General features: G+C 43.9%; 1 protein-coding gene across 7 annotated transcripts; it reads right to left on the bottom strand.

Moving 5' to 3' along the window:
• Positions 1-1,077: 1,077 nt before the first annotated feature.
• LOC120848526 (gastrula zinc finger protein XlCGF49.1) lies at positions 1,078-22,559 on the bottom strand. 7 transcript variants are annotated; one of them, XM_042294457.1, is made up of 6 exons: positions 22,373-22,559; positions 21,375-21,454; positions 12,837-12,925; positions 10,511-10,590; positions 9,705-9,839; positions 1,078-2,359 (listed from the first exon to the last, which is right to left on the bottom strand). In XM_042294457.1, exons 5-6 carry the CDS (start codon positions 9,730-9,732, stop codon positions 1,650-1,652), a joined length of 738 nt encoding a protein of 245 aa, XP_042150391.1. In that variant the 5' UTR covers positions 9,733-9,839; positions 10,511-10,590; positions 12,837-12,925; positions 21,375-21,454; positions 22,373-22,559; the 3' UTR covers positions 1,078-1,649. The 7 variants fall into 7 exon arrangements, with proteins under 7 accessions (XP_042150391.1, XP_042150392.1, XP_042150393.1 ...); XM_042294458.1 differs by having other exon boundaries at positions 21,375-21,426; XM_042294459.1 differs by lacking the exon at positions 22,373-22,559 and adding an exon at positions 21,823-22,128 and having other exon boundaries at positions 21,375-21,426.
• Between the last annotated feature and the right edge of the window lie 428 nt (positions 22,560-22,987).

Genomic DNA, 22,987 nt, shown 5'->3' with positions numbered 1-22,987 from the left:
GACCGAGGAGCGCTGTGCACTGTGCTGGTTTCTGGGCGATTCCGGTGCGAGTTGATCGAAGGTGCTATAAGAAAGCGCACCGGAAGCAGCAAAAACGTCACGAAATACGCAATTTCCGGAAAGCACACGACTTTCGCGAGCACGAAAACGCGTTGGTTTGGATCGCGCTTACGATAGCCTTCCGGACTGTCACATGAGGTCTGCCTTTTTAACATTGGTGCCAGTGTGAAGACGCACCTTCACGTGCAATGCATGGCGACGCACGCATGTTGTGCGTTTTATAACGCGGGAGCCGGGATTGCTCGCGCGGAGATGCGCTTTGATAAGAAACTGAAAGCCAGAATCGCGCTCAAATTGAGCATTTCTTCGTAACGCCGTAAAATGCTGCGCGTGCCATATATTATTGTAATGTGGGTGTATTTAGTAGTTCTCAGTGATGCCGAGCAAAGTTCTAATTGAAACCATGATTTTAAAGCTATTAAGAATTTAAGTACTCAAAAGTTATTAATTATCCAATTATATATTGAACACTAACAATTTTTTTTACGCAAACCACAACGGCATCAACCTTTTTTTTTTTTTGTGCAAGGCATAGTTTTTGCAGAACCGAATTGGCCGGCGTGTCCGGAAACACCCTGCATATGTCGAAACAAATTTATTTTACACATATGGGAATAGAACTCCACCTGCAGCAATTGTGGCACGTCAGACAATATTGACAATCACTGTTCAGTCAGTGTAGAACAAAACATATATAGATGCATGGATTATGCCTATACAGGGTTTACACACATGAATATTCAAAGTGGAGTGAAATATGGTTTTAGTAAAGCAAATTTATATGATACATCTAGCACAAGAGGAAGTTTGAGTTAATAAAGGACTGACGAATACAAGTGGAGCTTGATGAATTCCAAACAAAGAGCCATCCTCGTCAAGGTGCGAACAAAAATTATGCAAGAAAGACATACATAAAAGTAGTTCATGTAGGAAGCACATTGAATGGTGTCACTGGGATTCAGCAACTCAAACCGGTCAATAAGAAAAAAAGGACGAAGAAAATTAAGACAAAAGATAGAAAACAAGACATTGCTTTTTTAATACTTCGAGTGTTGTATATTCTGTTCCAGTCCTATGTGCAAAGCATTAGTTACCAGCTTGGTGTGTTAATTAGGCTTCAATATAATTTTATTTCTGCATCTTTATGTTGTGTTAGCATTACTCGGTTTTTCTTTTTAAACTTTTACATTATTCAAGACTGTTGCTATTGAAAGACCTTAGTTATTTTATTATTTCGCATTTTTTTGGTTATTAGCAGGCCGACTTGTAAGCAACATAAATGAACCTAGACAATCCAGACTACAGGTGCAGCACGTGATTAAGGACTCTAAATTAATAAAATATAGTATGCTTCCAGTAATTCTTTGTGTACAAAAAAGAATCCCGCTTGCATCTTTTAAGCTAAATTCACATTTTTATTTGTGATTACACGATAAATAAATGGCTGAATTATTTTGAACCATGCAAAACCTACACTGCTCACAAGTAGAACCACTGCAGGTCTATCGCCAAAGGAAATGAACACATGTATGAGCTCGAGTATTTTGTTTTAACCCCCTCCACAGCTATGACGCATAAGATGGTTTCAATCACTTGCGATGTATCTTTCGATGATTCTGTAAACCGGCATGAGACGCAAACACTCTACTGCAAGTCTCGCACTTGTACGGCTTCTCTCGAGTGTGAGTTCTCTCATGAATCGCCAAGCTGCTTTTCTGAATAAACGCCCTGCTGCACGTCTTGCACCTGAACGGCTTCTCTCCTGTATGAATCCTTGCGTGATCCACCAAGGTCCTTTTATGACCAAATGCTCTGCTGCACGTGTTGCACTTGAACGGCTTCTCTCCGGTGTGAGTCCTCTCATGATTCGCCAACTGGTACTTCCGAGGAAACGCCCTGCTGCAAGTGTTGCACCTGAACGGCTTCTCTCCTGTATGAATCCTTGCGTGATCCACCAAGGTGCTTTTATGACCAAATGCTCTGCTGCACGTGTTGCACTTGAACGGCTTCTCTCCGGTGTGAATTCTAACGTGCACTATCAAGCTAGCCTTTCGCCTGAACGTTTTCTCGCATGCACCGCAACTGAAGGGCCTCTCGCCAGTGTGAGTCCTCTCGTGGATGGCGACAGTTGTTGCGGAAGAGCTTGAGTAAGGACAGAAGCGGCACGGGTGCTTGTCCAGTTGTCGGTGCGTTTGCTGCTTGTGTGGGTCTGACCGGTTGTTCTGAGGAGAGGTGTCACCCTTGCGGCTGTCATGGTCCAAGATATCCACTTCTTCGTTATGGTATGCTTCGATCCAATCTGTTGGAATGACACGACAAAACAAGAAATATCAAAACTGTTTTTGTAGTTCTGAACATGAGATTTGAGTACCTAGATGAACATGGCCCTGAATACATACATTATGCCGGTACGGTCTAAAGTAGGTATTCATTCATTTGAGATGTTAAGAAAGTTCAATCGCAATGCTTGTAAAGGTCTACAGGCGATTGTTAAAGACTCGACTCTGGCAGCCACATGGTGCGGCAGGTGTGGTGGCTTGCGTGTTGTGCTAATCAAGTGCAGAAGGAAACTCAAGCAGCCGCGGTCGCCACTGCAGTGTTGGTGGTAAGATGTTACAAGTAACGTCGTAACCGGTAAGGAGTTCCTTTCTCAGTAACGTAGTCGTTACTTTTCCAAGACAGTAATGGGTAATGTGCTTAGGTTACTTATTTGGAGTAACGGGTAACATAATTATTTTACTTGGTATACATAAACCTGAAAAAGTGCACATATTTTTTTACGCGTTTCTATACTTCGTTTTACCTTACGTCCAGACGAAGCCGCCACTACAAGCTGATGGTACCAATCAGAAAGAGTGAAAAGGGCACCATCATTGTGTTCGTCGTGTCACTGTACCATTCATGAACAAGCAAGACCCAGTGACTTGCGCTTTTGATGCTGCTTTAATGGTCCCATTAGCTTGTAGCATCGGCTGCAGCTGGAGTTAAGCTGAAACATAGTATGTGACCCAAGTAATTAATTATTGCACTTACTCTGCACATTTTTGAAAAATTTTCCTGCCCTTTCCCTATGCAAAATGTTCCCCTTTTGAAAAACCCCAACGCCCGCGCTCATTATCTCTCTCTCACAAACACACACACACACGCACAAACTTTTTTATCATTCATATATAAATACAAAAAGTCGGAAGAGTAACGGCTTTACTTTCTGTCAGTAACGGTAACGCATTCCTTTTATTTTTTAAGTAGCATAGGTCGATAACGCATTTATTTATTTTGAAAGTAACGAGTAACGTATATTGTTACTTTTTTCGGTAACGCCTAAAACACTGCGGCTGCATAACGCTGCGAGTACGGAGCGCTGGGTGATAGCGTGTTGGCATTCACAATGATCTCGACTGAGTATTAAGTAACGCTGGAAGGGTATTCCACACGCCCACAAATGACTAGATTTGACAAAATTGCATTCAAAAGGCTCTTTAAATAATCATTTTGTACCTTAGAAAATTCAAAATTTGCTAATTTTACGAGCGATTCGAAACAGCGAAAAACGCTATTTCAAATCGGTATTGGTATAGACAATTGCCAGTCTAAAGCTAAGCTTCGGCGACACAAATATAGTTGTCAGAAAATATTCAATCGTTTGAAACGCCAAACGTTTATTGGGCTATTTCATTCATAAAAAATAATTTATAGTGTTTTGACAGCTACTCGATCAACCAAAACTAAAAAAGAAGACAATTTTTTAAAATAAATAAACAACTCAACACGGTAATTTTTTGGATATCAAATATGGTGTAGCAATTGAAACTTCGAGTGCTCGGACTGAATGTTCTTCCAGTAGAGCCCAGCTTGATTGTTTACTTTCACTTGAGTTGTCGTTCTCGGACTTTAGAATAATCTAGGACTGTCTACACCTCTGGTATAACCAAAGAGACTTTCAGGTCAAAGGGCTTTACGCTCTTTGACCTAAAAGTCGCTTTAATGCTTTACGCAAGTCATGACGATGCCCAACATGCAAAACTGTGAAATCTCGGGGAGGCAGTCAGAGCGCCAAAGAGGATACGGAACCCAATATAGCTTTGATGCTTGCCGCCATAAATGCCAAGCTAGACAGCCTTATGACCCTAAAGGAAACTGTGAGTGGCATAGAGAAATCCATGCAGGAAATGTCGGATAAGTAAGACGAAGTACTAAAAGATATCGGTGAGTAAAAAAAGGAGATGAGGCAACTAAAAACAAAAATGACCGCATCTCCACGTGGTAAATGATGTTGATTGGGGCGAAGCTCTGGTGGTGCTGATGATACTGAATTTACTGTTCATAGGTAGTGCTGATGGTGCTGATTTTATTTTTTATTGCTCATAGGTAGTGCTGAGTTCCGGGTTGCATTTCGACTTCATTATTGCTGCTTTATGGTCGGCGAAATGCAGAGCCAGAGGTTCTTCTAGCGGATCAGCTTGGATCCTCTAGAAGCCGTGGGAACGCATCTCCACCGCTTAAGTCAACGGTCCATGTCAGAAAGAGAATGTGTGGTATGGAACGTGGTTATATACGCATTTGAGCATTTGACTGCAGCGCCCTCTCGTCTAAAAACGTTGAGCCAAGGCATGCAAAGTTTAATGCGATTATATACACATTTGACTGCAGTGCCCTCTCCTGTATAGACGTTGAGCGGCTACATGCAACGTTTCATCCATGACAGAAACCCCAGCTCTCGAGTTACTACCACATCTCAGAGCCCCCTACTCGTCCCGCAGTCGTGGCCGAGTGGTTAAGGCGATGGACTAGAAATCCATTGGGGTCTCCCCGCACAGGTTTGAATCCTGTCGACTGCACAAACATTTTTTCTTTTTATGTGAGCACAGATGGACGGACGGAGAAGGTTAGACCCTAAGGAGCTTCGCCCCTAAAACTTATGGAGACCCTGGAAAGAACCAATGCCGACGTAGAAATAAAAAAACTTAAGCAGGAAGTCAACACACTTGAATGGGGAAGCCGAAAGCGAAATCTCGAGATTCATGGAGTGCCTAAAACTGACAACGAAGATCTGTTAGCAAAAGCAAATGCGGTTGCAAAGAAACTGGAAGTGCCAGACTTGAATCTAATCGATGTGGCTAGCATTCATTGACTACTGTCCCGACCAGGAAAAATTCCAGGTATTATTATGCATTTTGCTCAACAGAAAACCAGGGATGAATGGCTAAGCAAACGGACAAATCTGAAGAAACAAAAAGAGAACACTTACATCCAGGAGAACCTCACGAAAGAAGTCGGGGCGCTTTTTTGGGAGGCAAAAGAATGGGCTAAAACTATGAGCTACCAGTACGTCTTGCATAGGAATGGCAACATCCTTGTGCGCAAAAGGGATTGCGAGCCAGTACACATAATTAAGTCTATAGATGACTTGCAGAAGCTAGTTTGATGCCTCGCATATTTACAAAAGTTTTAAGATATTTTGTATGCAATGGCTAACACGAAAGGGTTCACTTGATGCCCAAATCGCTATGTCAAGTAATTATTATTTCCTTCCGTCGAATGTAAAATTTTCCTTGGGAGACAAGCGCATAAGCTCCCTCAAATGTTTCCACATAAACGCATGATCAGCGCCAAATAAAGCAGACGAGCTCGAAGTACTCTTACGTCAGTTAAATTTTTCCTTTGATGCAATTTTGCTTTCTGAGACGTGGTACACTGATTCTAGTGACGTAAAATTACCAATGTATGACTGTTACTTTTTAAACCACACAGAAAGCCGAGGCAGGGGCGTAGCAATCATGATAAAGGCAGACCTTTTACTGTGAAATGCTTACCGATTACTGTTGCATTGATACAGACTACGAGATGTCGTTATTGATAGGGCAGAGTATTATAGCAGTGTGTTATCATCCGCCAAGTGGAAATGTTTCGTCTTTTTTTGCTTATTTAGAGTTTTTTTTAGAGTTTGCGAATAAAAATAAATATAGCATAATTCTGGGAGGCGACTAATATTAACGTGTTACCCAGGACAACAAATATTATGCAATTCAAAGCACTGATCCAAACATGCGGATGTGTGAATATGATAACGGCCCCAACGAGAATTAACACTGAATCATCAACACTACTGGATCTTTTTATTACAGGCTACGATAAGTGAGATACAAAATCTGGCATAGTAATAACTGATAGTAGCGATCATTTGGGTATATTTTTGTATATATATAAATATGAAGCTACAAACAAAAAACAAACAAAAAATCAGGGGCACAGTTCCAGAATATAACAGCTGATAACCTGAACAACTTCTGGCAGAGACTATCTTGTTTGGATTGGAATGATGTCCACCAAGAAAAGAACGCAGATAATGCACATAACTTATTTTTTAGTAAATTAAAAAAAAACTTTATGAAGGTTGTTTTCCACTTAAAACTTTCAAAACTTCTAGAAAAAGTCGCAAACCCTGGATCGCTAAAGAATTTCTCGCGAAAATTGGTATTAAAAATACGCTATATCAAGAATTTGTAACAACGAAAGAAACTGAAAAAGTTAAATTTTTAAATGTTATCGAAACCAACTAAACAAAGAACTACGACATGCAAAAGAATCTTATTTTTGCAACTTATTTTTATCCTGTAATAACAAAGTCGACGTTGTATGGAAAAAGTTAAACTCTGTCTTAAGTCGTTCATGTTCCCAAAATCAAGTAGAAAAGTTAAACCTCGATGGTCAGGAGGTGTCCGGAAAAGAGTTAGCTAATGCGTTTAATGAGTATTTTGTAAGTCAAGTTAAAGAAAATAATGAGTCAGATGCTTGCAAGTACATAAATGTTTGAAATAATCACTCTTTGTTTCTTACGCCTGTTACTAGTTCGGAAGTAATATCTGTTTTTAATGCTTCAAAAATAGCAAAAGTTGTGATTCCGATGGTTTACAAATTAGACCAGTTAAATATGTAATTGATCTTATTTCTCCTGTTTTGACGCACATCTTTAATGTATGTTTGCTAGACAGCGTATTTCCTAAACAAATGCAACTGGCTAAAGTAGCCGTTTTATACAAGGTAATAAAAAAAGTGAAAGCCGTTTACAACTCCCTGTAACGCCGAATTGGAGCGCAGCTCTTGAAGAGGAGGAGGGAAGGGTAGGCCCCTCCTCCTTCTCCTCCTCCTTCCCTCATTCTTTAATATGCTCCGGGGAGTCACGTGACCTCGGGAAGGGGGAGTCACGTGACTTCGGGGAGGGGGGGTCACGCGACCTCGGGGGGTCACGTGACCTGGGGTGGCCTTGGGAGTCACGTGGGGGTCACGTGACCTTGAGAGGGGTCTCGTGACCTCGGGGAGTCACGTAACTCCCAAGGTCACGTGACCTTGGGGTGACCTTGGGAGGGGTCACGTGACCTTGGAGGGGTCACGTGACCTTGGAGGGGTCACGTGACCTTGGAGGGGTCACGTGACCTTGGGGGTCCCGTGACCTTGAGATGACCTTGGTTATGCCGACGGCGACGCCGCTCAAGCCGGAAACGGGCCCCCAAGAGCTGCGCTCTAAAATGACTTGGGTAATTACCAACCTATTTCAATACTCTATTTTCTAAAGGCCTATAAAAAATTATACTTCAACGATTAACAGCTTTTGCTGCTAAGCATAACATTTTAAGTCCATCCCAATTTGGGTTTCGCAAACAACGATCTACAGAACTCGCACTTCTTGCGCAAAAAGAACATATTCTTAAAAAATTTGAAAAAAGAGAACTCACGCTTGGTTAATTCATTGACTTTACCAAAGCATTAGATTATCTCGGTCATAATTTAATATTAAAAAATTAGATATGTATGGATTTCGTGGGCAAGTGTATCAACTTTTACAATCATATTTATCCTCCCGTAGGCAGAATGTTAATATAAATGGACATATATCTCAAACTGAGCCGATTGAATCAAGCGTTCCTCAGGGAAGTATTCTTGGGCCTTTTTTGTTCAGCATTTATATAAATGACATATTAAATATAAGTCTATCCATATACTTTGTTTTTCATGATGATGACGCAAGCCTATTCTTTAATGGCGATAACGCCTCGGATCTTGTAGATGATGCGAATGAAACACTGAAAAAGCTTCATATTTGGAGTAAACATAATGCTTTAAGAATAAATGCGAATAAAAAGAAGGCAGTTTTGTTTCGACCAAAAAATAGGCTAGTCAATATTACTAAGAACATTTTTTTTTAAATTCTACTCAAATTAAAATTGTTCCCAAATTTAAAAAGTTGAAAAACGACGCCTTAGGCGTCGTTTTTCAAGAAAACCTATTATGGGGATGACCATATCAATCATATTATATCCGAGTTATCTTGTTTAGTTGGTATTGTATATTGTAATAAACACATCTTACCACTCAATACGAAGTTAATTTCATATAATTCATTATTCTATAAACATCTAAATTATGGTCGTCTCATATGGGGCACCACAACCTATACCAAACTCCATAAATATACATGTTGCAAAAAAAGATACTAAGAAGTGTATGTAATGTTGTCATTGAATGTCCAGTTAGTGATATTTTTTGTCAACTTGGTATGATAAAAGTTATTGAAGTATACAAATATTGTTTATGTGCAAAATATATTATGGAAAAAAATCTACCCCAGCGTCACCTAGAAAACCGAGCGAACCTAAAACAAAAAGTATATACGTATCCAACACGGATTAAGGAACCCTAGGAAGTACCATTTTCTAGAACCAATTACGGTAATCAAACAATGGCATATACTTTACCAAATATTCTTAATCAGCTGACTAGGCAAGATATAGATATCAACAGTACATCGGTGAGCATTTTAAGGGAATATTTTATTTCAAACCTTATTATCAACGAGCGCTGATTGTGTTGCACTTAGTTAGAATGCACTGTGTGTGTGTTGATTCAATGTTTTATTGCTTTGTAAAACGCTGTTTCTTTTGTGTGATTTTTTTCATTTATATTTATGAATTTGTAAAGTTTCATTGTATAATTCCTTTGGTGCTTGCTTTGCGACTGCTTGTTTGGGGTGGCTAGAGGCCAGTCAAGCTGACAGCTTTTTTCCCTAGTCACCTTTCAACTTTTTGTTGGAAAAATAAAGGAATTACTAGTATTATTATTATTAACTACTTTATCCACCCCTTTTCTAAGAACATAAACTTTGCAATTTGTTGTGGTACACTTTCCTGCTCGTTGCAGGGCGCTAATCAAACTTTAAAGAAGTTTCCACGTGGAAGAAACTTTGCGTGCCACATCAGACTCCTCACGCTTTCCATTTTCTAGAAAACCGAGCCTACAAAAAGGTTTTTTTATCCATGAGGGACTGTTCATGAATCCGTAAGGGTGTTTTAAGAAGGTGCGAAGCTGTATGAAAATGGACCTTTTTCCAGTAAGGAGCGCCTCATGGCGGTTTCGCCGCCTACTACAAATGGAGGGCAACCGGACTCGCCTTCTCCCATGGAAACAGATTACTGTCACAAGAAAACAGTGCCCCCCAAGAATGGCGAAAGGGCGGTCAAGGTCAAGGGAAAAGGGTATGCGCGTGCGCAGACGCTTACTGGAAAAAGGTCCATTGTCCCGTTTGCATCTTTTCATGCCTGGTGTTGTTATTTCTGTGGGCACCATAAGATTTGGGGAAGAGGTCGCACCGCTGTTTGTCCTCCCCTCCTGTTCCATCCTCGATGGTTGCTTCTGCGATTCGGCTCCTTGGAAGGAGAGCTCCGCCCTCTTGTCCTCGCAGTCCGTTCCCTGCCATTCGTAGTCGAATGCTGCCTGGGCAATATCTGTTAGGAGTGAAGATCAAATTTTCTTTAGTTCCTTTCTTTTTATTTATACTACACCAAGAGAGAAGCCCAACCAGAACGACCTTAAGGAACAAACAAACAGGGACGCATCATGCTGATGAAGTCAAGAAAGAAATTCAGGGGTTTACATTCGTATTGCGGTGTAAATCATAAGGTAAAATAATCATATCACAAAAAACACGCGCATCATAAGTGAATACTTAAAATCTCGAAAACAATGATTGTAAAAATGCACGTGAATCATATATACATAAAAGCGATTCTTCTCTATTAAATACGTGCTTCAAAAGTTTCACTTCACCTTAAACATGCGGTAAAGGATTACATCGATACAGTCCCACAAAATTTGAGAAAGACGCAACTGGATAAGATCAAGGAGCGTGTTGTTGTCTCAGCGCTCCTGCTTCGTAGTGCTGAAAAAGGCAGTCCATGCTACAAAAGCAAACACTGTACGGTGTATCACCGTCATAGGTTTTGAGAATTACACGTCAACAAAACGGACTTGGTGTGTCGGCAGACAAACATAGGGAAGGGAATGGAAATGTTGCATGTTGACTGCGCTGTGGCCATTCCCTATTTGATCAGACTAGTCGGCCCCATTCATCTGGGGGAAAATGTAGCCCAAAGTTCTGGCACTGCCATAGATTGACCTGGCGGATTGCCGGACCTCTTTCCTAGGCAGCGAAAGGTCGCTCACACTTGCATTAAGTGGATTTCCGGATAGTTCGACCTGCAAAGTTTAGAAGGATGAGGGTTAATAAACATTCGCCAACACAAAGTTACTTTACCTGCCCTCAAATATCATCACATTCAATGAGCAGAACTAAAACTGAAGGGCATCAGTGCTTGGAATTGGTATAGTTGGCTATTCATTGCTTGATCAAACTGCGCAGTAAAATGCATGATTACGAAATGTGACGCAGACGTGGAAAAAGAAGGCAAAAACTGGATAACGCGCATTTGCAGAGCATTTAAATCAAGAACTAAAGATTCATGAATAACGACACCGTTTTTCAGTTTATCAGCAGTACAGTCCCGGTTGCAACACAAATTATTTTTTTTTAAATTTTTATTTCTTCCATCTTAGGACGAGCTTAGAGCGGCTTCCCCCTTTTCTTCATCCCTACTAAAAAGAAGCTAAAACAGTTATTTAAAAAAAAAAATGAGATAGAGGTTGATTTTAGAGTAGTTTTATCTCATAAATCTGAATATTGCGTTCTTTTTCTTCGAAGATGTAACTAAACGCGAGAAAACAGGAAAGCCCTCCGACTATACTCTATTTTACCTTATGATGTACCACAAGAAAGGCTATGGGCGCGTGCTCCTGGCTTTAGGGCACATCCCCGTGGCACAAACTCTCGTGCATTAAGGGCAGCTGCCAACGTTATGAGCTCGCTCTTCTAGGCTTCGCTGTGGTACAACATAAGGTGAAACGGACTATAGTCGCTACGTCATATAGGATCTTTCGGCTGCCAAGCGCATGTCGCTCGTGTGGCAGCGCGTGCGATTGCAAGCTTGCCACTCCCCCACACTGGCACCAGTCGTGACATCCGTTTCTGACCTTTTTAAAAATATCAAGAGTCCGCGTGCATAACTTCGATAGGCACTGAAGATGTGCGAAAGCGGAGATTCCGAAAGCTCCTTTTACGACGGCACGCTCCGGGAAGGATGGCCTTCAGCAGTACTTTGAAAATGATTTTCTGCCACCTGGACTTCCTGGAAGCCAAATCAAGACGAGTTAAGTTTGTTTCCTCATATACATAACCGCTTCAGCTTCCTTTTACAGGCGTCTCATCTTCAAGACCACCACAGCTGAACACTTTTTTAATCCTTCGTTAGTTCGCTCGTGGTTTTGTTTACGCACTTTCAACACCTTCTATCCATCTCCTCTGCAACGTCCCCGCGGGCTGTGCTGAAAGAATGGTTCAGGCTGGAACATGGCGCTTATTACAGATTTTGTTCAGGCCTGTTTTACCAGCTAGGCTACAAGATAACGTCCTTTTCAAAACCAGTTTTAGCGGTCGGTGTTTGGTCCATGGTGAGAGCGATAGCATTCTGGGGTACTGATTGAATGTGATGTCCCAGCGTCTTACTGGGCGAGAGTTATTGACCTATGATATATATCTTTAGTTGGTTTCAGAGTTCTTTTGGTGAGAACTACTCACTAACACACGGATGGTGACAGGAGTCTCGCGGTAATATTTGTCCCGAGTGTACTACATGCATAGGAGAATTTGAGCTATGTACAGCAGCAGAGCTTGAGATTTTCAGAGGGAGCCCTTGTTGTGTCAATCGCATCAAACGGGAAGTATAGCAGAGCCTTATAGTTTCAGCTTGCGTCCCGCATCACTTCGTTGCGGCACTCGGCTTTTACCAGAGGGCTGCCTTTATCCGGTCCAATAGCAGAATACATAAAAGTATTTTCTTGTTTTCTTTTTGTCTGCGAATGACGCTTCGTAGCAGACGAATTCGGTTGCTCACTTACGTTAATAGACTAATCATCTCCTGAAATTTTTTTTACTTGCTCCGTAAAGTCCCGGTAACACTGCTCGTACACCATGCAATAGGCAGTGTGCAGAAACCGTCCGAGGTGTGTTTCTTTCTCGTGTCCTCTCATATTAGGCCTACCAAACTGAATGCAAACGTGTTCGAAGCAAACGTGTGTGCGCTTCGAACACGTCTGCAGACAGTTTCGGTAGGTTAAATATGAGAGGACCAACAGTAAGACACGCTATTTAGTTTGTCTGCATTAAGGCATACTTAGAGGGATTATACAGTTCAAATAAATAAATTGTTGAAAGCCTCCGCTAGGCTTTGAAAAGGGGGGGGGGGGGGGGTTGAGGGCGGTTGGTCGGCAAAGTAAGGTAAGACTGACAATGGAAAGTTTGCGTGCAGCAGGCTCAACTGTAGCCGTCTCATTTGATGTGACTCTGTCGCATTCGTGTAAAGACAAAATGTAGCACAAAAGCCTTGCACCACCGAAGGGGGACTCGGCTGGTGACAGGCCACCTTTCCAAAGCTGTGAAGTGTCGTTCACACCTGCGTCCAAATTCCTGCAGTTTGATCTGCAAGGTTTAGAAAGACGACGGTTAATAAACAGGAAGGAACGGAAAGCGACAATACTTGTTTGTACCTTTAACTACGTATATTCAGCAAACTGAAACTGGGTGCAAAATTAAAAAAAAAAACAGGCATCGCAATTGAGGAATGAAAGCGTACAAATAAGATTTACATTTGAATGAGATGAGTATGCACTGATCACCCCAACCAGTTAATATTCAGAGCCAACCTAGCGAATCGGTACATAAGATTTATCGTCCTCTTCAACACCTCCTAGATTATGCTCTGACTGAAATCTTGTTCTTGTTGACACGCCGTATTCCGAAAACATGATGAGTATTAAAACTTATAGTTAAGGGCTGAGGCCTATGAACCTGAGACCAATGAGGTCTCAGATTAATGAGGGTGAACGGAGTATAGCTGCTTTTGCATCTCAGGTGTCAGTCATCTTTCTTAGTAGTTTAGATTTCGATCTCTGAAGTGTGAATCTTCTTTCCTTCTTCATTTTCCACTGCCTTGACCGACTGTTAAAGAGACGCATCACGTACGAGTTCAATAAATTGGGGTGTTTTCTTGCTGACGAACAACCTTAGCTGTCTACTTCTGCCGGTTCATAGCTCCAGTCCTGAACAACAAGACAACTAGGCTGAAAAGGCAGCAGTGGCTCCAGAGTAGAATACCTGAATGTTGCTGGGTGGCCCTCACAGAGTGGTGATAGCTCTTCCGCCTGCTAACGGAGCCACCGACTTGTCTTCATTCTTTTATGAGATCATTACGCTGTTATTGTCATTGAACTTTACCACTCGTGAAAGGGCGCCGGGTAACCCCAAGAACACGCAGCTTTATAAATTACCTCAAATATGCGATTGTTTTCGGCGTCGGTCAGGAGGGAAGAGACATAATAATGGCCGCAGTGAAGAAAAGGCGGCACTTGCCCTCTGTTAGCAGAGAGAGCTTCACAACGACAGACACCTAGCGCCTTCTGTGGAGGGCGGAGAGAGCTCCACAACGACGGACACCTTGCGCCATCGGGTGGGAGGAAGAGCATTGCGGGAAGAACTCGTGCACGTCATGTCGTCACGAATTGTAATCCATTTTAATCCGCATTAAATTGTTGAGTTTCAATTAATATTGTTTATTCTTGAGCTCATACACGACTAACATGGCGATGAGGACTCACTAACGAAGACTATGCGGACAGGCAAGCAGTGAAAACTCGGTATGAAGCGACCGACGACTACCTAAAAAAAAAAAAAAACATGAGCAAGCGGCCCACGGATATAACGCACCCGGTCACCGCGACGGTTATGTCATCGACTGACATAACAGCGAGAACGCTCGAACGACGCCCAAGTCGACATCAAGTCGAAAAGCACCACCGCATGCGGCGACCGGCACCGAAAGCGTGGTGAGCTGTCAACACGTGCACCAGCGAAGACACTTTAAAACAATGACACATTGAAGCACCAGTGCTTGCAAACTTTGATGCAAGCTTACCAACACAGGTGTATGTGGACGCCTCACACGTCGCATTCAGAGCAGTACTAGTTCAAGTGCACGGCAACTCTACTCGTGTCGTCGAATACGCGAGCAAGAAAGTAACGGACGCCGACAGCAGCAAGCACTCGACCGAGCTAGAAGCGATAGCGGCTCACTGGGCCATTACGGATCGCTTTCACCCATACCTTCAAGGTCTGGAACACTTCGAACTCTTCACGGACAACTGGGCCGTAGCCCACATCATGTCAAAAAAGAACCCAAACCGAAGATTCGCACAAATCGTTCTCGATTTGGCACAGTATCACTTCACCGTGCATCACACACCTGGAAAGACAAACAGTGGCTGATGCTCTTTCACGCATGAGACCCGAGGTGAACGCCATTTGTGCACTGAAAGCCAATGATAATCGACTACGTGATGCACAAGACGAAGGCCCCGAGCTGGCAGCGATCATTGCAGAGCTCGAGACACCGGGAGACACGGCACACCGGAAACGTCTCGAGAGAAACTTCCAGCTTGCCAACGGCATTTTGATGCATGTGACAAAGCAGAACGACACAACGAGACTCCGCACCGAAGTGCCCAAGTCCCTGCGCAACGCGGTCCTGAGAAGCCATCATGACGACGGTGGACATGGTGACGCACTCCGAACGAAGTCTAAACTTGAACGACGATACCACTGGAGCAACATGGACCGCGACATCACGCAGTATGTTCGAGGGTGCAAGATATGCCAACAACACCATCACGCGACAGGCGTGCACCCAGGCGCTCCCAATCCCAGGGTCATCTTCACGACACCGTTTGATTCTGTGGCCATCGACCACGTCGGACCAATCAACACCGATGACGAGAACAAGCACTTCATCACAGCTGTGGACCTCACAACCAGGTTCATTGTGAAACGTGCAGTGCCCAACAAATCTACCGCACACGTCCTCAATTCATAGAGGAAGACATTGTGACAAAGTTCGGAACTCCACGAACTATCATCTCGGACAATGATAGCGCAAACACGTCAAGAGCAGCAAACGAGTACCTCCAACGTCATAGTATCCAACACATCGTCACGGTACCATACGCACCGGAGACGAACGGCATAGTCGAAAGAGCCAACGGCAAGATTCTCCCACCACTACGCAAGAACGTCGAGACGTGGATCACTGGAGCGACTATAAGTGAACACACAGTTTCACGCCGGACTGAAAACGTCACCGTTCGAACTCTTATTCAATTTCACGCCGCGAAGAGTCATCGACAACCATCTATCGACTCAGACATTGAACAAGTGGACATCAATGCTCTCCGACAAGAGGCATTTGAGAACCTAACCGAATACCTTCAAAACATAAAGCGGACACACGACAGAAAATATCCGCCAGCCACCTACGATATCGGAGAAAAGGTCTAGTATAACAACGGTGTAAGACAAGGAAAATTCGCACCTGTGTGCGAAGGGCCGTACACGATCAGACTCCGACAAACAAACGTACACCATATCCCACAACCTTCAAAATCGAACAATCCCGGACAGCAACCGCACGCCAACTGAAGTGCTTCCACGATCGATCCAGCTGGCCAAGACGTTGCGGATGAGGATGCAGAAGCAACAGTCCGATCTAGCACCGCGGACGTCAACGAGGACAGAGTGACCATGGCCGAGCCCAACGTTACTTTGGCCGAGACGGCATAGAACTTTCCAACAAGATGTTCACAGAGGCAGCGTAGACGCCCCGCCCCACATGGCTCAAAGACTGTGACAGACTGCGAGGACGCAGTATTTTGAGTGCGGGCATGTTGGTGGAGAGAGCTCCACGACGACGTACACCTAGCGCCATCTGTGGAGGGCGGAGAGAGCTCCACATAATGGATGGATGAATACGGCTGAGCCCTTTGGATCGGGCGGTAGCTTACGCCACCTACCCATTTGAGCTTAGAATATTTAAATGTGAGATCTATATTCACTCCACACTGCAAAGAAAGTGAGGCTATAAAACCCCCTTGCCATCAGTTAACAAGAAAATACCTAGTTTTCTCTCGCTTTCTGCCACCATTCACTTAATCTTTGCTTGGTAATCTCTAGTCTTGAAATCCACTCTCCCTTCGCTGTCTCTAAAACCCAATGAGTTTATTAAATCTATGTTGTCTTCGGTAGGCATAGGGTGAAGCCCTTTACAGTAGAGTATCAAGCGCTCAGCCGTCTCGTCCTCTCCACAAGCAGCGCACACTGTACCAATTTTCTGGTACTTCGCTCTATATGTTCTGGTTCGCAGAACACCCGTCCTTGCCTTAAACAACAATGAGCTTTCGCTAGAATTGACATAAATGCTTTCTTTGGCAATAACTGTTTTGTTTAATCTATAGTTTTCCAGAGCCATCTTTGCATTCCCTCTAGCCACCGATCTCTTTCTGTGGCCTTAACTTTCTTCTTAACTGAGACCTGCTCTTCCGTATCTCCATTATAGCCTAAAAACTTTCTTCTTAATTTCTTAGTGCACTGCCTCCACTTTGTGTCTATACTCCTCATGTATAAATAGCTGAAAACCTTTCGTGCCCATTGCTTCGCATCCATTTGCCTCAACCGATCCTCAAATCCTATCTTGCTCACCGCTTCCCTGCTCTCAAACGACGCCCATCGATGGACACAACGATGGACACCTAGCGTCACCGGTGGGGAGGAAGAGCATCGCGGGAAGAACTCGCGCACGTCATGTCGTCACGATGGATTTCAATTAATATTGTTTATTCTTGAGCTCATCCACGACTTACACCACAGGATGTCGCCACTCTTGCAAGGCGAAGCCAGCAAGCAACATTGAGGCACTCTACTCCCGAGTCCCGAGCCATCCACAACGGTTGCTTTACGGCGATAGCTTTACAGGCAACACTTTGCAGAGATTTCGGTGGAGGGATTGGTGGCCGAATGGTCTAACGCGTCTCAGCTTGGAGCGTGGAACGGAAGCTTGAGCTGCAGAATCTCCTGGGTTCCTGCCCGTTCCGATCTGAATGAGTATCATACCGGCACGCGTTCGAGTATTTGCTACTGCGTGAGGCACGTTAAAACCCCAAGGTTAGCGGTTGCACTGCACTGGCTAAATTTCTCAGCTTCAACGAAGAGACAAGTTGAAGTCACCCGTTGGGGCGTACTAGCATCAAGGTGAGATAATCATACAAGCAACACAATTTTTACATTTTTGCTTCGTCCATTGTCGTCACCACTACGGAAAAAAGAGTTCCCGACGGCCGTACTTCGCGGATATGGTTTATCCCCGGCATCCCGCTATTGGAGACTCCAGCGAAATCGACACCGCGTAGCGGCAATGCCGAGAAGCTCAAAAGAGGGGGTCGTTTCGACTCTGTCGTCGGCTATCGGTGCCTGGTTCTTGTAGGCAGCATAGAAAAAAACTTCGGAAATTGGAAACAGCGCGCAAAAATACGAAGACGACGAGAGAAGAGCACAGGACAAGTGCTGACTATCAACTGAAGTTTTATTAAAAACGGCTCAAACAAGAAAACACCACACAGCCAACCAACACCGAAACAACCAATGACCGTGTCGCTCACCAGTCATCTATAAAATCTATCTCTTTTTTGTGAAGATAAACAGAAGGTTGGCTGACGCAGTGCCCCGCGCCAGCTTTTTCGAAGCTGGCGCGGGGCACTGCGTCAGCCAACCTTCTGTTTATCTTTACAAAAAAGAGATAGATTTTATAGATGACTGGTGAGCGACACGGTCATTGGTTGTTTCGGCGTTGGTTGGCTGTGTGGTGTTTTCTTGTTTGAGCAGTTTTTAATAAAACTTCAGTTGATAGTCAGCGCTTGTCCTGTGCTCTTCTCTCGTCGCCTTCGTCTTTTTGCGCGCTGTTTCCAATTTCCGAAGTCATGAACCAACTCGCTTGCATCGCCACCTTAATAGAAAAAAAACATTGTTTCCAGTAATTATTTTTATACTTCCACTGCGTCATTCCCACGCACTGACTAGAAGAATGTTTATGGTGGCCCGAGTGATGAACGACGAAAACGACCTCCTTTTGTCTGCCATTTTGCCTGACTAGCCATTTTGCCCGACCCTATCGCAAAACATGGGACCTCGTCGCTTTGGCTTTGTTGTCACGTGATCTGACCCTCTCGAGTAACCCAAATCTACTCGAGTGGGGCTGGTCACGCACCTAGCCCGCTAGCAGCGAAAAATTGAGCGCACCCTTTTCTGGCAACTGCAGCTAAACCACTACACGTGGTTGTGGTATTGAGTGAGGCTTTAACCTGGTGGACAGAAATCACGGGAAAAACAGGACGAACCAAGCAAAGGTACACTCAAAAGTTCAGACGAGAGCGGCTCAAGGATGACCGACTAAAAGAATGGATTACCGAAGTGGATTCCGATTCCGCGAGGGCCGCGTGCCGTGCGTACAGGTGCGAAATTGTTGTAAAGCATGCCGACTTGGTCAGCCATGCCGCGACAAAAAAGCATCTTTCTGGGACTGAAAGCTTCTCTTCGAAGAGACAAACTACTCTCACGTTTCCTGTAAAGCATGAGGACGCCAGCGTTGCAGAAGCTTCAATAGCTGTGTTTGTGACCGCGCACTGCTCCGTTCTGTCCGTGGATCATCTCGGTGTGATGTGCTGACACAGTTTCAGTGACAGCAAGGCTGCAAAAGACCTTCATCTCCATCGTACGAAGTGTAGTGGAATCATCAAGAACGTACTTCAGCCACACTTCCTCAACGATCTGCTAAACGACCTTGGCAGCGGTCCTTTCAGCCTTACCTTATCGGACGTAATTTTTATGGATTTTGCAAAAGCGTTTGACCGCGTGCCTCACAGAAAACTACTCTTCAAACTGAGATCCTTATTAAACAATGAACAGATATTGAAATGGTTAGAAGCATATTTAAATAACAGAAATCAGTTTGTACAAATACAGGATTCCCGCTCATCCACATCAAAAGTAGAATCTGGAGTTCCTCAGGGATCAGTTCTTGCACCCCTACTTTTTCTAATTTTTATAAATGACATGACAGTGGACAGATCCGTTCAAATTCGCTTATTTGCCAATAATTATATAATTTATAAGCAAGTCAAATGCTCAAATGACCAAGTAGTCTTAAACAAAAGTTTAGAAATGATCTCAGAATGGTGTGAGGATTGGCAAATGTCTCTAAATAACCAAAAATGTGCGCATATAACGATAACTAGGAAAAAAAAAACACAGAATTTTAATTATACTCTTTAAGGAAAGCTTTAAATACGGTATGTGAATACAAATACCTAGGATTAATCATAACTTCAGATCTGCGTTAGAACTCACATATTGACTTTATCTCCTGAAAAATAATCAATAAATTATGGGCATTAAAAAGGAAACTGAAGGACTGCTCGAGCAAAGCGAAACTAATGGCGTACGAAACGTTTGTTAGATCTATACTTGAGTATGCCGACGCTGTGTGGGATCCTTACACAAAATGTAATATTAACAAATTAGAAAGAATTCAGAAGAAGGCATTAAGATTTATATTTAATAAGTATGGCAGAAACACCTCGATTTGGGAGCTTTATGTACAGGCCGGCCTTCCGCTTTTAGAAAAACGTAGAAAGATCAATCGACTGGAATTTATTTTTAATCTAATAAATGGGAACTACAACTTAGATTATCAAGATTACTTTCACTTCAACACATCTAGGGTCACAAGAAATAAACACAGTAAATCAATCACTGAAATAAAGTGCAGGACCGACTGTTACAAATACTCTTATTTTCCTCACACTATCCATGCCTGGAATGCGTTACCCGAACAAATTGCCTCTTCAAATTGTTTAACGTTGTTTCTGGCATTGATAAACGAATTGCCAGAGTTTTGAGGTTTCAGGCCTTGATACCCCTTAAACAAATATTTTTCTGCTCTTTGTGTGTTCGTAATTATATATGTGGTGTTTTTTTTTTGTTTTTGTTTTGCTGTGCTACCACACTCTGTGCTTGCTTTTTCGTAAAACTTGATTCATGTATCCCTCCTACGTTGGCTGCCCTACGGCGGCCAATAATATCAATAAAATAGAATAAATAAAAATAAATCTTGGACGAACCTACTGACATAAGTGTCACCAAGCTGCTTGGTGTACTTATGTCAGCGAGAGGAAGGGCAGTGTCACGTCCACATTTTTGTGCCTAGCAGTAGCAGAGCTTCAGCAGTGCAATGCCCAGTCCATAGTGGATGCATTAAAGGCGTGTGCGAAAAGGATTGGTCTGGACCTCGGAAGAATGCGAGGCATAGGAACAGATAATGCAGCCGTCATGATTGGGACCAACAATGGTGTGTACCAGAAACTGAAAGCAGAAATTCCGTCACTGACTCTTGTGCGATGTGTGTGCCACTTACTGCAGCTCGCAGTGTCCAACTCAGTGTCTGAATTATTGCCAAGAAACCTTGATTTTTTTATAAGAGACACCTACAGTTGGTTCGCAAAGTCATTGATGCATCAAGTGGCCTACCGTCTGCTCCACCAAAAACTGAATGAAGGGCGAGGACTTTTGAAACTGGCGCAGTCCAGTAACACAAGGTGGCTGTCGATTGAAGCAGCCATAACACATATCTTGGGCCAGTGGAACGAACTGAAGTCCCCCTTCAACATTGTTCGCCACAGCAAGAAATGTTACACGGCAGAGTTGTTGCATGCCATGTACTGCGATGAGATGAACCATGCCTACCTGCTCTTTCTGCGTCCATCTCTTACGAGGTACAGGTTGTGAATAAGGCTTTTGAAACAAGCACTGCCAACCCTCTCAAGTTAATGAACAACCTCAGCCTGTTCATTGAAGGCCTTGCCAAGAAGATTGTTCTGCCAACATCTAGGCTGGACCCCCTGACTAGCGATCTCGACAGCTATGCAGACCCAAAGCCCCACCTTGGGTATGAGGCTGAAAAGAAGATACGAGACATGAGAGGACAGGGTCTTACCTCAGAAGCTGAGGACTCGTTCAGAGAACACTGCGCCGAATTCCACCGCCATCTGTTCAAGGAACTGAAGTTGAGGCTGCCTGACAACATTAACATCACGAGACAAACAGCCCTACTTTCCCCTTGCAACACGCTCAAAGTGATCAAAGAGTCTCTCATTCCCCTAATGGAACTCTTAGGCGTACCAGCCGGAATTATCACTGTTATCGACTTCCAATAGGGGAAGATAACACTGGTTCCATGGGAGAACACTTCCGATGTTGTGTCTTCCTGGAGTGAAGTGGCGAAGTACAAATATGCCATTTTTTAGACCACCTGAGACTGGGTGGAAACACAACGTCTCACATGTAGACACGTGGAAGAAACACAACGACGTTCTTTGACGTTGTCGTGTTTCTTCCACCCAGTCTCAGGTGGTCCAAAAAAGGGTAAACCTACACCAGCTCACCTGCGCCCTAACTGTTTTTACAAATATGCATCAGAAAAAAATCCCTTCAAGGAACTTTCAGGCTTCGCGCACTGCGTCCTAGAGCTTTTCTGGTACAATGCCGAAGTGGAACGTGTGTTTAGTCTGGTAAACATCGTAAAGTCCAAGCTCCGAAACAAAATGACAACATTCATGGCCAATGCTCTTCTGACTGTGCGTGCTAAAACAACAGCTGTCATGATTACGTATTTCCTAATGGCGAATTCCACTGGCCGTTTTGGAGCGCGCCGGGCTCAGTTGACCAGATCCGGATTGGAGTACACGATCCGAACGGGGTCGCGCCGCCTACGGATCCCACGTGGAACATGACCACTGCTCCGGGATCGGCGGATGCCTTCCCGTCATTCAACTGCCCGGGAATCCCCTTTCCGCGGCCGCCGCGGTCGTTTCGAAGTGGTTTCGAAGACGTTTTCGCAATCGCGGCGCTAACACGTGTTCGACGCACGAGCGGCAGGAATGGCTCAGGCGCTTCTAGCAAAGATTGCCGGAATGCCCGTAGCGCGGCAAATACCTTCTCTTCTTTTTGGAAAACGAACCGCTGTTGAGCCAAGGGGTAAGCAAGCGGCCATTACGAATTCTTCTGATGTCGAGACAATCTAGGAGCCCAGCCCGCGACGTGCTTCTTCTACTTCTTCTGAGGCGAGATGGCGAGATCACGAGGTGGGCGAGATCCGAGATCAGGCGAGATGCCCCACTGCCCTGCCCTGCCCCTGCCCTGCCCCCCGCGAGAAAGAAAGTCACGTGAAAAGTCGATCCTGGCGCGCTCCAAAACGACCATTGGAATTCGCCATAACTCAGTTCTGGCAGAGGCACCAAAGCCCCCAAAGCCTGCCAAAGCGGCCTATGCTGATTTGAGCACACTGGAAAGTCCAAGCAGCGCGGAGGCGCGGACCTAATGACCTAATCACAGAGCGCGAAGAAGTCTCAGATGGAGTAGATGAGCTAGATGTCGTAACTTGAACTTTTCTAGATCTACACATGTAGACATGTATCAAGAAGACTGCCTGATGTATGATCTCTGTGACTGCCTGTGCATATCGTGTCATGAAAAAGTGATAGCTGATAATTTATTTCCTTCAAAACCAGTGGGTGTGTGGTACTCTATTCAACGTAACCTCGTTATGAA

The sequence above is a fragment of the Ixodes scapularis genome, unplaced genomic scaffold, assembly GCF_016920785.2.
Source record: "Ixodes scapularis isolate PalLabHiFi unplaced genomic scaffold, ASM1692078v2 PGA_scaffold6__148_contigs__length_123643588, whole genome shotgun sequence".
In the NCBI taxonomy this organism is placed as follows: domain Eukaryota; kingdom Metazoa; phylum Arthropoda; class Arachnida; order Ixodida; family Ixodidae; genus Ixodes; species Ixodes scapularis.
The sequence above is the reverse complement of the archived record's forward strand: the minus strand, read 5'-3'. Positions and strand labels throughout refer to the sequence as shown.

Bases quoted from the DNA above. Each gene is read 5' to 3' on its own strand.
- LOC120848526 (XM_042294457.1), bottom strand. From the start codon at position 9,732: ATGGAACAGGAGGGGAGGACAAACAGCG. The intron at 2,360-9,704 runs GTGCGACCTCTT...TCATTCCAACAG, and splicing joins GGAGGGGAGGACAAACAGCG to ATTGGATCGAAGCATACCAT.